The sequence below is a fragment of the Thamnophis sirtalis genome, unplaced genomic scaffold (genome assembly GCF_051295495.1).
Source record: "Thamnophis sirtalis isolate CommonGarterSnake01/CBP01778 unplaced genomic scaffold, rThaSir2_p1.2 scaffold_1, whole genome shotgun sequence".
Classification (NCBI taxonomy): domain Eukaryota; kingdom Metazoa; phylum Chordata; class Lepidosauria; order Squamata; family Natricidae; genus Thamnophis; species Thamnophis sirtalis.
In genome coordinates, this window is record NW_028261381.1 from 173,004,099 (window position 1) to 173,018,718 (window position 14,620).

Genomic DNA, 14,620 nt, shown 5'->3' on the forward strand with positions numbered 1-14,620 from the left:
AATCCCACCACTCCGTCGCGATCCTCGGTTTACTGACTCAGGCACAACTGGTTAGGGTGCCCCAATATAAGAAACCAGGATTAACATACTCCGGTAGCTGGAATGCAATGTTGTGCTCAGTGGTGAAATTCACATTTTTTTTACTACTGGTTCTATGGGCATGGCTTGGTGGGCATGGCAGGGGAAGGATACTGCAAAATCTCCATTCCCACGGCATTCCAGAGGAAGGATACTGCAAAATCCCCATTCCCCCCCCCACTCCTAGGGGGAAGGATATTGCAAAATCTCAATTCTCTCCCCACTCCTGTGGGAAGGCTACTGCAAAATCTCCATTCCCATCCCGCTCCTGGTGGAAGGATATTGCAAAATCCTCATTCCCTTCCCATTCCTGGGGGAAGGATATTGCAAAATCTCAATTCCCACGGCACTCCAGGGGGAAGGATACTGCAAAATCCCCATTCCCTCCCCACTTCAGGGGGAAGGATATTGCAAAATCTCAATTCTCTTCCCCACTCCCAGGGGAAGGATATTGCAAAATCCCCATTCCGTCCCCACTCTGGGGCCAGCCAGCGGTGGTATTCGCCGGTTCTCTGAACTACTCAAAATTTCCGCTACCGGTTCTCCAGAACCTGTCAGAACCTGCTGGATTTCACCCCTGGTTGCGCTAAACTATAAGTAACACACACACACACACAGACACAGACACAGACACAGACACACACACACACACACACACACACAAAATCAGGTTATGACTAAGCTAGATTCATGAATGTAAATTACTCATCAAATGAGGGAATTCTTCCAGAGTCCCCTCTTACTAGGTTTTACAAACCGCACATAAAAATGGTTTATTTATAACGTCCTCCCACCTTCCAGGTGCCTTCCAACCACAAACGAAAATGAACAAATAGAAAACAAAACCGCGGTTAAAATTAGTTTTATCGATTTAGTGCAATGCCTTTATTGATTTGTGCAGAATCTGAGCTTAATTCTCCCAACCCTCTGATTATTTCTCCGCTGGGAGAAAACGAAATCCAGGTCTGTACGTTTTGTGATGCCCCAGCCCAGTGTTTCTCAACCTTGGCAACTTGAAGATGTCTGGACTTCAAGTCTCAGAATTCCCCAGCCAGAGAATGCTGGCTGGGGAATTCTGGGAGTTGAAGTCCAGACATCTTCAAGTTGCCAAGGTTGAGAAACACTGCCCTGGCCACTTGTGTGGGTCTGAAGTACAGGTAGTCCTTGGCTTTACGACTGTAATTGAGCCCAAAAACTTACCCTGCTAAGTGGAACATCCATGAAGTGGAACTTTATCCCATTTTGCGACTTTTCTTGGCACCGTTGTTAAGCGAATCGCTGCCTGTGTTAAGTTAATCACATGGCCATTAAAGGAATCTGGATTCCCCATTTGTTAAAGGGTCGCCAAAGGGGGTCACGTGACCCCGGGACACGTCATAGATAGGAGTCAGTTGCCAAGTGTCTGGATTTTGATCATGGGGATGCTACAATGGTCGTTAAGTGTGAAACACGGCCCTAAGTCCCTTTTTTCAGTGCTGTGATAACTTTGAACGATCACTAAATGAACTGTTGTAAGTCGAGGACCACCTGTAATGATAATGGCATTCCTGCCTAAGGTGTTGAGCCAGAGGTGGCTTTCTCCTGGCATGATCCAGTTCGGCTGAATAGGTAGTAACGCAGCAGGACCCGTGAACGTACCGGTTCAGTCCTCGGTGTTACCATCTTTATTTTCTGTTATGCACATGCGCCAAATAATCTTCATTGGAAAAATGCAATTCCCCCCCCCCTTTTAAATGTTATGCGTATGCGCAGACCTTTTAAAATGCAAATGCACATGTGCGCGGAGCAAAAGCCCCCCCCCCCACTACAAAAAGGCCTGTTGCAGTAGTTTTTTCAAGTCACGTTTGATCGCTGAGGTCATGTACTGATCAAAGAGAGCCGAGCGGTAAATGGATTGCACCGTACTGGTTAGGAAATCCACCCGCATATATTTCTCAAGGCTGTTCAATATTAAACCGGGGTCGCGTGCCGGCGAAACAAGGGGGAGGGGAAAAAAGCCGGTAAATGGATTGCATGGTGCGCTGAAACGATGCCAAACCCGAAATTAGAAAACAGCGTGCTGCTGACGGCGGTAGAAAAGGCAGGAAATATTGCCAAATTCCATTGCGACACTTTTCACCTCCTTTCCCTTCTTTTTTTTTTTTCCCTTTTCTCAGTTTCAAACCAGGCTTCCTTTCTGCGGTCCGTGGGCGCCTCTATCAGGAATCCTCCTGCAACCCGGGGTGAAGAATTTGAAGGCAGCGGCTGCTATTGTTGGCACACTGGTTCCTCGCCGGAGATGCTCGACCGGTCTTTGCACCTTCTGATCCAGTTCAGCTTCTCGGAAGCCGGATTCGGACACCTGGGTTTTGCAACCTGCGTGCGGCTGCTGTCCTGAAAGGTGCTCTCGTTTTCCTCCTCTGGTAAAGACAGAGAACAGAGCTGGTGTCCTCGCCGCGCCTTTCCAACCACAAACCCACCTGCGTTGCCCGTTGCGATTCCTGGTTTGAAGGAAGGCTTCTTTTCTCCACAACATGACGGACCGAAGCCAGCTGTCCTCCTTCCCCTCCTCCTCCTCCACTTCCTCCTTCTCCTCCTCTTCTTCCTTCTCCTCCTCCCTTCCTTCTTCCTCCCCTACTTCTGCCTTCAAGCCCCCTCTTGACTCCGTCCGTGGCAAGCAGTCCTGTTCCCTCCTGACCGCCACCGAGGACTTCAACATCATTCTCTACCATTACAACCTCACCGGACGGCTGAGCCACCGGCGTCCCGAGGAAGACCGCCTCGACGTCCTCAAGATCATCATCATTGCCGCCAGCTGCCTCATCATTTTGGAGAACCTGGTGGTCCTGCTGGCCATCGTCCTGAAGGTGAGAAGCCGGCGTTGGATCTTCACCTGCCTGGCCAGCATCTCCTCCAGCGACCTCCTGGCCGGCATCGCTTACTTGATCAACCTCTGCTTGTCGGGCCGGAAGACCTTCCAGCTGTACCCCTACATGTGGTTTCTCCGCGAAGGGATCCTTTTCATCGCCTTGGCGGCCTCTACCTTCAGCCTGCTGGTGACGGCCATCGAGCGCTTCAGCGTGATGGTGAGGCCCATCGCAGAAAGCGAGTCCGTCAAGACCAACCGCCTCCGGAACTGCATCTTCTTCTCCTGGTTCCTGGCCTTCGTGATCGGCCTGCTTCCCTTGCTCGGCTGGAACTGCATTTGCGACGTGCCGCACTGCTCCACCTTGCTGCCGCTTTACGCCAAGAATTACATCCTTTTTATCGTCGTCCTGTTCAGCATCATCCTGGTGGGCGTGGTGAGCCTCTATTGCTCCATCTACTGCTGGGTCGGCCGAAGGGTCAAACTGGGCTTCTCCAGCGGCGGCCCAAAGAGGTCCCTGCGGCTGCTGAAGACAGTGCTCATCATCCTCTTAACCTTCCTGGTCTGCTGGATCCCTCTCTTCCTGCTGCTGCTGATCGACATCTTCAACGGGAGCAAAGCGCTGAGGCTTCAGAAGGTCTTTGGCTGGTTCGTGACCTTGGCCGTCCTCAACTCCTTCATCAACCCCATCATCTACTCTTTGAAAAGCAAAGAGGTGAGGAGGGCTGTTGGGGAGCTCCTCTGCTGCTGCTGCATCTCGGCCGGGTGGCAAGGCCCCCGCGGCTGCCTTGCCCCCAGCGACCACCTCCGCAGCTCGTCCACGGAGGTGGGGAGTTCCTTGAAGGTGCGCGAGAGCTTCCGCAGCCCGCCGATTGAGAAACGGACTGCCAGGAAAGAGCCTCTCTCCAGCAACTCCAGCGTATTGAGTGCGTTGGTGGTCAGTGATGGGCGTGGCCAACCTTACCAGCAAGGTTAGAAAATGGGTCTTCTGCAACGTACAGAGACCTTTCAATGGCTGGTGCCCGATGGGGGACTTGCTCGGTCCATTGCCCTCTCGATGACCGGTGGTCAGCCACGGCCTGAAATGCAAAGGTCGTCCTGTTCCAAGCCGGTCTTCCTTGGGCAACCTCAATTGCACACGTTCTGAAGAGGTTCCTTGTTCTCAACTTTCCTGGCTGATGTCATGCCTTCCTTCCCTTTCATCCTGCTCTTCGGTCTTGACTTTTGACGAAACCCTTCCTTTTCACCGGCCGATTTCTTGCAGGACTCGGTGCCTGTGTAGGAACGGAACTGAATCTCAAAAGCTGGACCGGCATATTCTATGACTAAGGTACAGGTTCCCCTCGCACATATATATGCTAGTTGTTCATGACTCTGGAGAACAGTGCTCATCTCCATTGCAAAGCCGAAGAGCCAGCGCTGTCCGAAGACGTCTCTGTGGTCATGTGGCCGGCTTGACTAAACACCAAAGGCACATGGAACACTGTTTCCTTCCCACCAAAGTTGGTCTCTATTTTCCACTTGCATTATTTACATGCTTTCAAACTGGTAGGTTGGCAGAAACTGGGACAAGTAACGGGAGCTCACTCCGTTACACGGCGCTAGGGATTCGAACTGCCAAACTGCCGACCTTTCTGATCGACAACCTCTGCATCTTAGCCTACTGAGCCATCGCGTCCCTTATGAACTGTATTGTATATATCTCTATGACTGTATTGACGCACAATTCTTCTAACGGATCTGAGAAAGATGAGAAAACTCTTGCTAGGAAAAGAGGGTAGGTAGTCCTCAACGTACAACAGTTCACTTGGTGACTGTTCAAAACCACAACAGCACTGGGGAAAAATGGGACTTATGACCGTTTTTCACACTTACAACAGAGGTGGGTTCCTAGCTATTTGGTCCGGTTTGGCCGAATAGGTAGTACAAATCTGGCGTAGCTTTCCGAACCGGTAGCAATGGCAGCCTGGCCACGCCCCCTGAACCGGTTCCCTCAATCGCCACTGCTGTTGCCCGCATGTTTTTGGCTGGAAAAGGAGGCAGAGAGAAACAGTCCTGTTGTCAAGGTACACAACAGGGGGGAAAAGAAATTCCAACTTCAGCCTCCTGGTGCGGCACGAGGCTTTGGGTGAAGGCGGGAGGTTGAACAGCAGGTTGAGCGAGAGGAGAGTGGCAGAATTTTTCCCTTCTCTGCACTCTGCAGGCTTCAGGAAGGGGAAAATGCCATTTTTGCCAAAAAACGGGCAAAAAACGGCCCATTTTTCGCAAAGACAGGGGTGTTTTTCCCTTCTCCCAGCCCCACTGAAGCCTGGGGGCTGGGGAGGACAAAAACAGGTACAGGTACTCCGTCAAACGTTTTCACCACCGTTTCGGTGGGCATGGCTTGGTGAGGGGGCCATGGGACTGAGTGTGCATGAGTGACATCCAGTTGTCCACACCCACTCAGTCACATGCCCCGCCATCTAGCCACGCCCACCAAACCGGTAGTAAAAAAAATTTGAAACCCACCCCTGACTTACAACCATCACATCTCTATGACCACGTGTTCAACATTGGGGCACTACCGTGTTTCCCCGAAAATACAACCTGTCCTGAAACTAAAGCCGTGCCACATTTTTCGCGTGGGCAAAAATATAAGCCCACCCCCCAAAATAAACCCTCCTGGACAACCTCACACACACCCCGCCTCCGGCCAGGCAGAGCACCACTCACCGACATAGCGGTATCCTGAAGGCACCAAGCCGCAGGGGCGGGGGGGAAAGGCGCTCACATTGCTTGCCGCCTTCAGGATACCGCTAGGTTGGGGAGTGGCGTTCTGCCGGGACGGAGGGGGGAGTTGCCCAGCTCTCCCTGCAGCAGCCACAGCCGCCGCCGCGCTCCGAGCATAACGTCTTCTCCGGTTCCAAACTCCCAAACTTGGCTGCCGAGTCTTCCAGCAGTGGCCGCTCTAGGAGTGCGCTCTATGGTTGTGGACTGGTGGATGGAAGACTCTGTTAGAGAGTCTTCCGGACAGAGAGTCTTCCAGCAGCCAGCCCACAACCATAGAGCGCACTCCTAGAACAGCCACTGCTGAAAGATTCAGCAGCCGAGTTTGGGAGTTTGGGACCGGAGAAGACGTTATGCTCGGAGCGCGGCGGTGGCTGCTGCAAGGAGAGCTGGGCCCGGACATGTTGAGGCTAGGAGGCATGCCTGCTGGGGGCGGAACAGGCGCTCGTGCAACCCCTTTCTCCAGCCGGGCAAAGCTCCATGCCCTGACCTAGAGGGTATCCCGAATGTGCCAACCCACGGGAGCTGGGGAGCGGGCAGAGCGCCACGTGGCTTGGAGCCTTAGGGATACCCCCTAGGTCAGTGAATGGCGCTCTGCCCGGCTGGAGAGGGGGTTTGCCAAGTGGTTGCTCGTGAGCTTGGTCACCTCATGGCTGCTTCGCTCCTGAGGCTGTGCCCGGCTCTTCGGGAGCCAGTTCGCAACCCCAAAACAATAAGCCCTTCCCTATAATAAATCCAAGGCCATATTTTGTAAGTAAAAAGAAAATAAGACCCTGTCATATTTTCGGGTTCGCAAGGGAGCAACCCCAAAACAATAAGCCCTTCCCTATAATAAGCCCAAGGCCATATTTTGTAAGTAAAAAGAAAATAAGACCCTGTCGTATTTTCGGGGAAACACGGTAGGCAACTGGCAGGTATTTATGATGGTTGCAACATCCCGGGGTCACATGACCCCCCTTTTGTGACCTTCTGACAAGCAAACCAGATTCATTTAACAGCTGCACTGATTCAATTAACAACGGTGGCAAGAAAGGTCGTAAAATGGGGCAAAACTCACACAACGTCTCCCTACTGTGGTTGTAATTCAAAGGCTACCTGTATTCTACCTTGGGGCATTCTTACTGGAATGATATATCTAGTAATTTTTAAAAATCAAGCTTGCAGCAATCGGAACAAGATAGATATTTTACTTCAATTCCAACAGTACAGTGGGGCAATGTCTGTGTTTTATTAAGACTTTATTAAGCCTTATCATCCATCCATCCATCCAGATGACAACTGAAATAGTCAAGGGATTCTTTCCCACTTGTTTACAAAGTTATAGCATTAAATGGTTAGACAATAGAAACAGAAGTTAGAAAGGAGGAGATATATATAAAAAGACACATTAATGTGGAGAAAATTTGACGATGAAGATGTTATGTATGATTGCAATTATATTAAATTATAGTTATGTTATTAACACGATTGTGACAAAAATATGTGGATTACGACTGTTCAGATAACTGTACCCAGATCACACACTGTTTGATGGAAATGTACGTAAATAAAACAAATAAAACATTGGGGGGGGGGAGTTACAGCAGTTACAGCAAAAGCCAGTTCTTCTTGGAATATATTTTCAATTGTGTATACGTCAGTTGAATTCCGCTGCTGAAGTAGATTTTATTTTGTCCTACGTAGACTGTTGAAAAGGGCGTGTTCAGCTTCGATTGAACTTTCTTAGACTGAATGTAATTTTTTTTTTTTTTGCAAATTATTATTTTCTTCATGAGCTGCATTTGTCTTGCAAACCCTGGTAAACGGAAACAACCATGGATACAGGAATCTGTGTATGTGTGAATGTTTTCCTCTTTTTTTAAACCGCCTTTGAAAGCTTCTTGTGGAGATGGCAAAAAGTATGAAATAAATAAGCTAACCATACTATGCGTGGTCAGGAATTGTCCATTTTCTGTTTTGCGCATTGGGAAGGACGAAAACCAAACGCACATTTCAAAGCGTTTCCAAGGGGTTTTCCAAACTCAACCGTTTCTAAGATTGTGGGCTTTTATGTCTATAGAGCTGTGATGGGGATCCTATGGCATGCGTGCCCCTGAAGTGGCACGCAGAGCCATCTGTCCGGACATGGCAGCCATCGCCCTTCCAGGTTCCTGCACGCCAGCTGGTCTTTGCATGGGTGGGAGCACCAGAAAGTGTAAGAACCGCTCCCTAGTGCGCATGCATGCGTGGGGAAGCTGATCTTCCAGTTTTTGGTGGGTGCTTGCACGCTGGCCAGTTGGTCTTCACATATCGGAAACTGGAACATGCACATGCCAGTGAGCTGCTCTTCCGGTGCTCCCCTGCGTGCTCCCATTTCGGCACTTGGTGCCAAAAAAGTTTGCTCTAGAGATTCTAAGTCATCCAGGTCATGGTTGCCCGAAAGATATTTTTGTTTTTCAAAATGCAACTGGACTTCCTTGAAAACATTTCCCTTCTCAGCCAAGAAGCTTCTTCCGTTCTGATGGTCCTTCAGTTCAGTCAGGACAGAGGAAGCTTCTTGGATGAGAAGGGAAAGGTCTTCAAGGAAAAACAAAGTTCAGTTGCCTTTGGAAAAATGCCCCTTTGGAGCATTATGGACTTCAGTGGTGGGACTCAGTTTTTTTTTTACTACCTGTTCTGCAGGCGTATCAGGGTCAGGATACTGTAATATCTCCATTCCCTCCCCACTCTAGGGGAAGATCCCCATTCCCTCCCGATCAGCTGGGACTGATGGGGGCGGGGCCAGCCAGAGGTGTTATTTACCAGTTCTCCCAACTACTCAAAATTTTCGCTACTGGTTCTCCAGAACTGGTCAGGACCCGCTGAATACCACCTCTGTTCAACTCCCAGGAGGCTGGGTGGGACCAGAGGTGGGTTCCTACCAGTTCACACCAGTTCGGTAGAACCGGTTCGTCAAATCTACCGAACCGGTTAGAAGAGGTTCCACCAGTGGACGCGGAAAGCAGGCCACACCTACAGAAGAGGTTCCAAAAATTTTTGAAACCCACCACTCACACAGAGAGAGAGAGAGAGAGAGAGAGAGAGAGAGAGAGAGAGAGAGACAGAGACAGAGACAGAGACAGAGACAGAGACAGAGACAGAGACAGAGAGACAGAGAGGAAGAAAGGAAGAAAGAAATAAAAAAAGGAAAGAAAAAGTGAGAGAGATGAAAGAAAAAAGGAAAAAGGGTCAGAGAGACAAAAGGAAGGAGAGAGAGAGAGAGAGAGAGAGAGAACACATGGCTGGCAAGCCACTCCCACAAAGGAGGCCACACCCACAGAGTAGGTTCGAACATTTTTTGAAACCCACCACTGGGTGGGACGTTCTGGGAATTGAAGTCTACACACCATAAGGTTGCGGAGGTTAAGAAACATCAAGTAATTTTAGCAATCAATGGACGGAAAGTATGAATTGCATAGCATGACAGAGAACGGACAAATTAGAACATTTTGTGCTGTACAAGGATGTCTCTCAAGGTTTGAGACATTCCACGGGAACAACCTTTCTTAAACAAGAGGAAATGTAATTTTTTTGGATCTTATGTCACTCCTCCATTTACAAAAGAGGACTTGAGACTAATTTGCATCCGGAGCAGCTGTTGATCAATGCTTACTCATGATGTTGTAACTCTTATCCTGTTATAGGATTTTATAGGTTAATCACACAAAGGATATATAGGGTCCAAAACTATGGTGCTTGCACTATTTACAAACTATATATACAAGCCGCTGCATATATCTGATGCAGTGAGCTGCATTTTACAAACTTTCTGCCTTTGAATAAAATTTGTGAGTCGCAAAAGAAGCTATCAGACTTCTGATGCTGGGCAATCCTAGATTATGCTGGCAGGGGAATTCTGGGAACTGAAGTCCACCCATCTTAAAGCATGCTTGCTCGGGAGCTCTGGGAGCTGAAATCCACCCAGGCATAGTGTTTAGGAGGCTTTTGGAGTGCTCCTGGGGCCTGGGAAGGGCAGAAATGAGCAAAAAATGGGCTGTTTTTTGCTCAATTTTGCCCCCCACCAACCCTCCAGCCCCCAGGAGCACTCTATAAGCCTCCTAAAGGCTATGCATGGCCTTTTATTTTTGACAAAAATGGGCCATTTTTGCTCATTTTGGAGGGGGGGCACTCTCCAGGAGCACTCTACAAGCCTCCTAAAGGCTATTAATGCCCTTTTTTTTAAAAGGGGGGGCGTTTTTGAGAGGTCTGCAGAGTGCAAAAACTTTTTTTTTTAAATTTGCCTCTTCAAAATCTTGGTGCGTCTTATACTCCAGTGTGTCTTATACTCCGAAAAATACAATAAGTGAATCATGCAGTCATGAAATGACCCTGGCTCCCCTTCCTTTACTTGTAGGAAGTGGGCTGAGAAGGTGACCACTGGTGATCCGGTGACCTCAAAACACTGTAACCACCATAAATACATGCCAGTTGCCAAGCACCCACATTTTTTTTCCATATATTTTTATTATTTTTACATTTAAAACAATGCAGTACCGCGAAGTCAAAGTGATCATACATTCACATTATATACAGCTAGTCTCAACCATTGGCAATTAGGCTACTTAATACATTATCAATCCTTCTGTCCATTCACAATATATACAGTTTGTTCCAGTCTTGTCACCTTGTCTTATACCAGTCATAAAATCTGTTCCAGATCTCAAAATATCCTGATTCCCCTTTATTTTTAAGTTCAAGCGCCCACATTTTGATCACGTAACCATAGGGATCCTGCAACGGTCATAAGTGGGGAAAAAAAGATCATAAGTAGTGGTGGGTTCTAATTTTTTTTACTACCGGTTCGGTGGGCGTGGCTAGGTGGAGGCATGTGACTGAGTGGGCATGGCTAACTTGATGTCGCTCATGCCCACACCCACAGTTTCATGCCCCCCACCTAGCCACGCCCACCAAAATTTCTGTTTTGCCAGCTGGGAGGCAGGCAAAGAAGCCTTGCTTTCCCCGCCGTGGCAGCTGCTTCTACCTCAGCGCTGAATGGTCCGTGCCCTCCGCCTATGGACTGACGCCGCAGGAGGGCAGGAAAGAAGCCGGTCTTGAGAGAGACCTTTCCTCCCCCTCCAGAGAGCCCGTGAGAGGCAGGGCGAGCGTCAGAGTGGACCGGTTTGGGGGCATGGCCAGCCATCCATCACTACCAGTTCGGCAACCCAGGCTCAATTACCATTACTGGTTTGCCCGAACCTGTCTGAACTGAGAACAACCCACCTCTGGTCATAAGTCACTTTTTCCAATGCTGTTGTAACTTTTGAATGGTCACTAAAGAAATGGTTGTAAGTTGAGGACTATCTGTGCATAATGACCAGTCAAACCCTGATAGATTGTTTTGGCTGGAGGTGTACGTAATTTGCTCACAATCAGGAGGCTGTGATTTTGATCCTAGGTAGCAGCAGACATTTCTCTCTCTGAGCACAGGTGTGTGTGTGTGTGTGTGTGTGTGTGTGTGTGTGAGAGAGAGAGAGAGAGAGAGAGAGAGAGAGAGACTATATATATATAGTGTCACAACCCCTGGTAAGCCCCAATTATGGGAGGAAGCTAACTGCTTCCATCATCTGTCAATCGGCTCGTCACAAGAGTCCATCACGACAGAAACCCAATATTTTTACTGTTGCCTTTGTTATATTTGTGTTTTATTTGAGCTGATAAATAAATAAAGGGAGACTAGTATAGATCTATTTCAAGCTATTTAGCATAATGGCTAAGACGTTTGCCTAAGATGCAATACAGCACAGGTTCGAATTCCAGTAAGGGTATGGCTAGCTGATGAGAGCTAAATAGCTTGAAATAGATCTATACTAGTCTCCCTTTATTTATTTATCAGCTCAAATAAAACACACACACACACACACACACATATATATATATCAGCACAAATACAACATATATATGTGTGTGTGTGTGCGTGTGCGTGTGTGTGTATGTATATGTATATATCTGCTGCCACCTCTACATAGGCAACAGGAAGAACATCCGACAAGTAAACACTAAGCTCCATTCAGTTGTGTGACTCCACCCCGATGCAAAGGATTACAAAGTCCCTTTGTACATAATTTGCTTCTAATCACTCTGGAATCAGCTGTTTCTCCCATGCCATGAAGGGCTTTAGGTATGTTTTTAGGCAAACTTTATATCCTAAATGACACATACATTATCAGTAGTACATTTTCACATGACAATTGTTTTCTGGATAATTTTCTTGAAGAGTTTTGCACATTATATTCACTAATGCATGAAAAAATACTGGGATCAATACACCTGTTTTTTTTTAAAAAAATGTGATTCCCTCACTTTTGTGATAACTGCTACTGGAATATTAACAAAAGATTTAAAACTGGACTTGTTTTCTGTTCTCATTTAACAGAGAAAATTTGCTTTTTGTCTGTGAAAAAGCAAATAATAGTGTTTTTCAAACTTGGCAACTTAAAGACTAGTGGACTTCAATTCCCATAATGCCCCAGGTAGCTTACACATTCTGGGATTTGAAGTCCGCAAATGTTGACAGGGGCATTCTGGGAATGGAAATCCGCTCATCTTAAAAGTTGTTAAGTATGAAAATCACTGGGAAAAATGTATAGTATTGAGAAATCACAGGGGGAGGGGGAACTAAAAAGGAACCCAGAATTTTAGGACCCGCATACCTCTTATTTTACATATATTTATGGTATTCTAATTATCACTATGGATGTAAGAGTGACAATTCTCACCACTTAAATTTTCTAGCTTGCATTGTAGGGGCCATTATGGACCAAGTGTCTTCAGAAGCTTGCCATATAAAGAGCTGCAGATAAAGCGACTGCATGGCCGCAAAATCAAAATATTAATACTAAATCACTGAGCGTGGTAATCATTCCTATCTCTACGGCCTCTTTTTCCCATCACCCAACACGAGAGAAACTTCCCAGAAAGCCTTGCGCGGACTCAACGGAGAGGGCAAGAACGCCGCTTTAGGGCAGGACAGAGAGTTCTATTTCCCATCGTGCCTTGCGCACTCGGGCCAAAAAAAAAAAAAAAGCGCCGTTTATTTTTCCCGACCGCGCATGCCCCATGTGGCGAGACTACGCGCATGTCTCAAAGACATTCCCCCCCCCCCAACGGCGAAAGAATCAGGGTGTAGGCGGAGAAAGACTCCATTTCCCACCATGCCTTATTAAGCATAAGTATTAAGTATAATCTTTATTGTCATTGTACTTAAAATACAACGAAATTGGGTTTAGCCTCACTGGTGCAAAATTATAACAGAAACGAAAAAAGGAAGAAAAAGAAAAAAAAACCTTGCGTGTGCATGGAGTGATTGCGGTTGTATTTAAAAGTCTCACAACCCAAGGATAGAAATTATCTTTAAACCTATAAATGCTCGTTCGCTTTCTCTGTCAGGGAGATAAATTCCATTGACAACCCCCCCTCCACCGAGCGTTAACGTACGACTGTAAAACAACCGCAGAAAGGCGAGGAAGGACAAGGAGAAACGCCTCAGAAGGAAGAGGGGAGCCTCCGTTTCCCAGCGTGCCTTGCGCCGGAGAAGAACACTATTGAGGGCGTCACGTGACCCCGTCTTCCCAGCGTGCCTCGTGCCGGAGTGGAAGGCGGTTGACGGCGGCACGTGATCCCTTCTTCCCAGAGGGCCTCGCGCGGGCGCGGGAGGGAAAAGCGGTAAAGGGGGCGGCTCCAGGGTCGGCGGACTCCACTTCCCGGCGTGCCCCGCGCCCCCTTCTCCGGCTGAGGCGTTTCTCCTTCGTTCCCTTCGCGCCCGGGAGCAGCCGCCGTCATGCTGGAAGAGGCCGGCGAGGAGGTGCTGGGCTCGGTGCTGCTGAAGGCCTCGTGCCTGCCGCTCAGCTTCCTGCTGGTGCTGCCCGCCGTCCTGCTGCTGCTGCTGGGCCCGCCGCCGGCCTCGGCCGCCCACGAGTTCACCGTCTACCGCATGCAGCAGTACGAGCTCGGGGGGCAGCCCTACGGTCAGTGAGGGAGGGGAACGCTCTGCCCTCTTCAGGAACCGCCCCCCCCGCTTAAGCGCCGGACTCCAACTCCCATCCGCCACCCCAGGACTGGGGATGATGGGAGCTGGAGTCCGTCCCGCGTGGCGTGGGGGGCGGTGGCTCTGGGCCCTGAGAAGCCCCGGGGGTGGGATGAATGGAGGCCTGGTGTTCGAGAAGCCTTGCAATAAAGACCTCTTGTTCGCCTTTCGTAACGTGACAAGGGGCGGGGGGAAGCAGCTGATTCATGGGCGCCCCCCCCTGCTTCAAGGTATCCCCTCATTTTGAGATAGGAAAATATCCCGCCCCCCAATAGGCCTTTCAGAAGGTTCTCTCTGGGGTAAATGACCCTGAGATTCAAGCAGCCCTAAGAGCTGAACAGGGGCAGCTGGTGGTGGGTGAGGGGGTCCTTGTTGCTCTCTGAGCTTGGTTATCTTCTTGCAGACGTTTCATGACCCACCTAGGTAACGTCATCAGAGTTAGAAAGGGGTGTGATTTCTGGAGAGGAGAAGGAAAAGGACCGTGGGCTGCTTGATACTCTCTGAGCTTGGTTATCTTCTTGCAGACGTTTCAGCACCCAAACTAGGTAACATCATCAGTGCTAGAAGGGGGTGTGATTTCTGGAGGACACGGTGGCTGAGTGTTTTCAGACACTGAGCGTATCGATCTGAAAGGTCAGCGGTTTGAATCCCTAGCCCCGCGTAACAGAGTGAGCTCCCGTTCCTTGTCCCAGCTTCTGCCAACCTAGCAGTTTGAAAGCACGTAAAAAATGCAGGTAGAAAAATAGGGACCACCTTTGGTGGGAAGGGAACAGCGTTCCGTGCGTCTTCAGCGTTGAATCATCCCGGCCACATGACCACGGAGACGTCTTCGGACGGCGCTGGCTCTTCAGCTTTGAGACGGAGATGAGCACTGCCCCCTAGAGTCGGGA

The 14,620-nt window shown here is 48.9% G+C and overlaps 2 protein-coding genes across 5 annotated transcripts in view; both read left to right on the forward strand.

Moving 5' to 3' along the window:
* S1PR4 (sphingosine-1-phosphate receptor 4) overlaps positions 1–5,109 on the forward strand; it is a 7,613-nt gene extending 2,504 nt beyond the window's left edge. The window contains exon 2 of the mRNA XM_087703316.1: positions 2,235–5,109. Coding sequence (XP_087559442.1) covers positions 2,592–3,899 — 1,308 coding nt within the window. The 5' untranslated portion in view covers positions 2,235–2,591 and the 3' untranslated portion in view covers positions 3,900–5,109. The remainder of the gene's footprint in view (positions 1–2,234) is intronic.
* An 8,277-nt stretch (positions 5,110–13,386) lies between these two features.
* NCLN (nicalin) overlaps positions 13,387–14,620 on the forward strand; it is a 41,402-nt gene continuing 40,168 nt past the window's right edge. For 2 of the 4 annotated variants that reach the window (XM_087703320.1, XM_087703322.1), the window contains exon 1: positions 13,389–13,671. In XM_087703320.1, the coding sequence (XP_087559446.1) occupies positions 13,485–13,671 (187 nt within the window). In that variant the 5' untranslated portion in view covers positions 13,389–13,484. Of the gene's footprint in view, positions 13,672–14,620 lie in introns of all 4 variants that reach the window. The other 2 variants (XM_087703321.1, XM_087703319.1) reach the window with 2 other exon arrangements.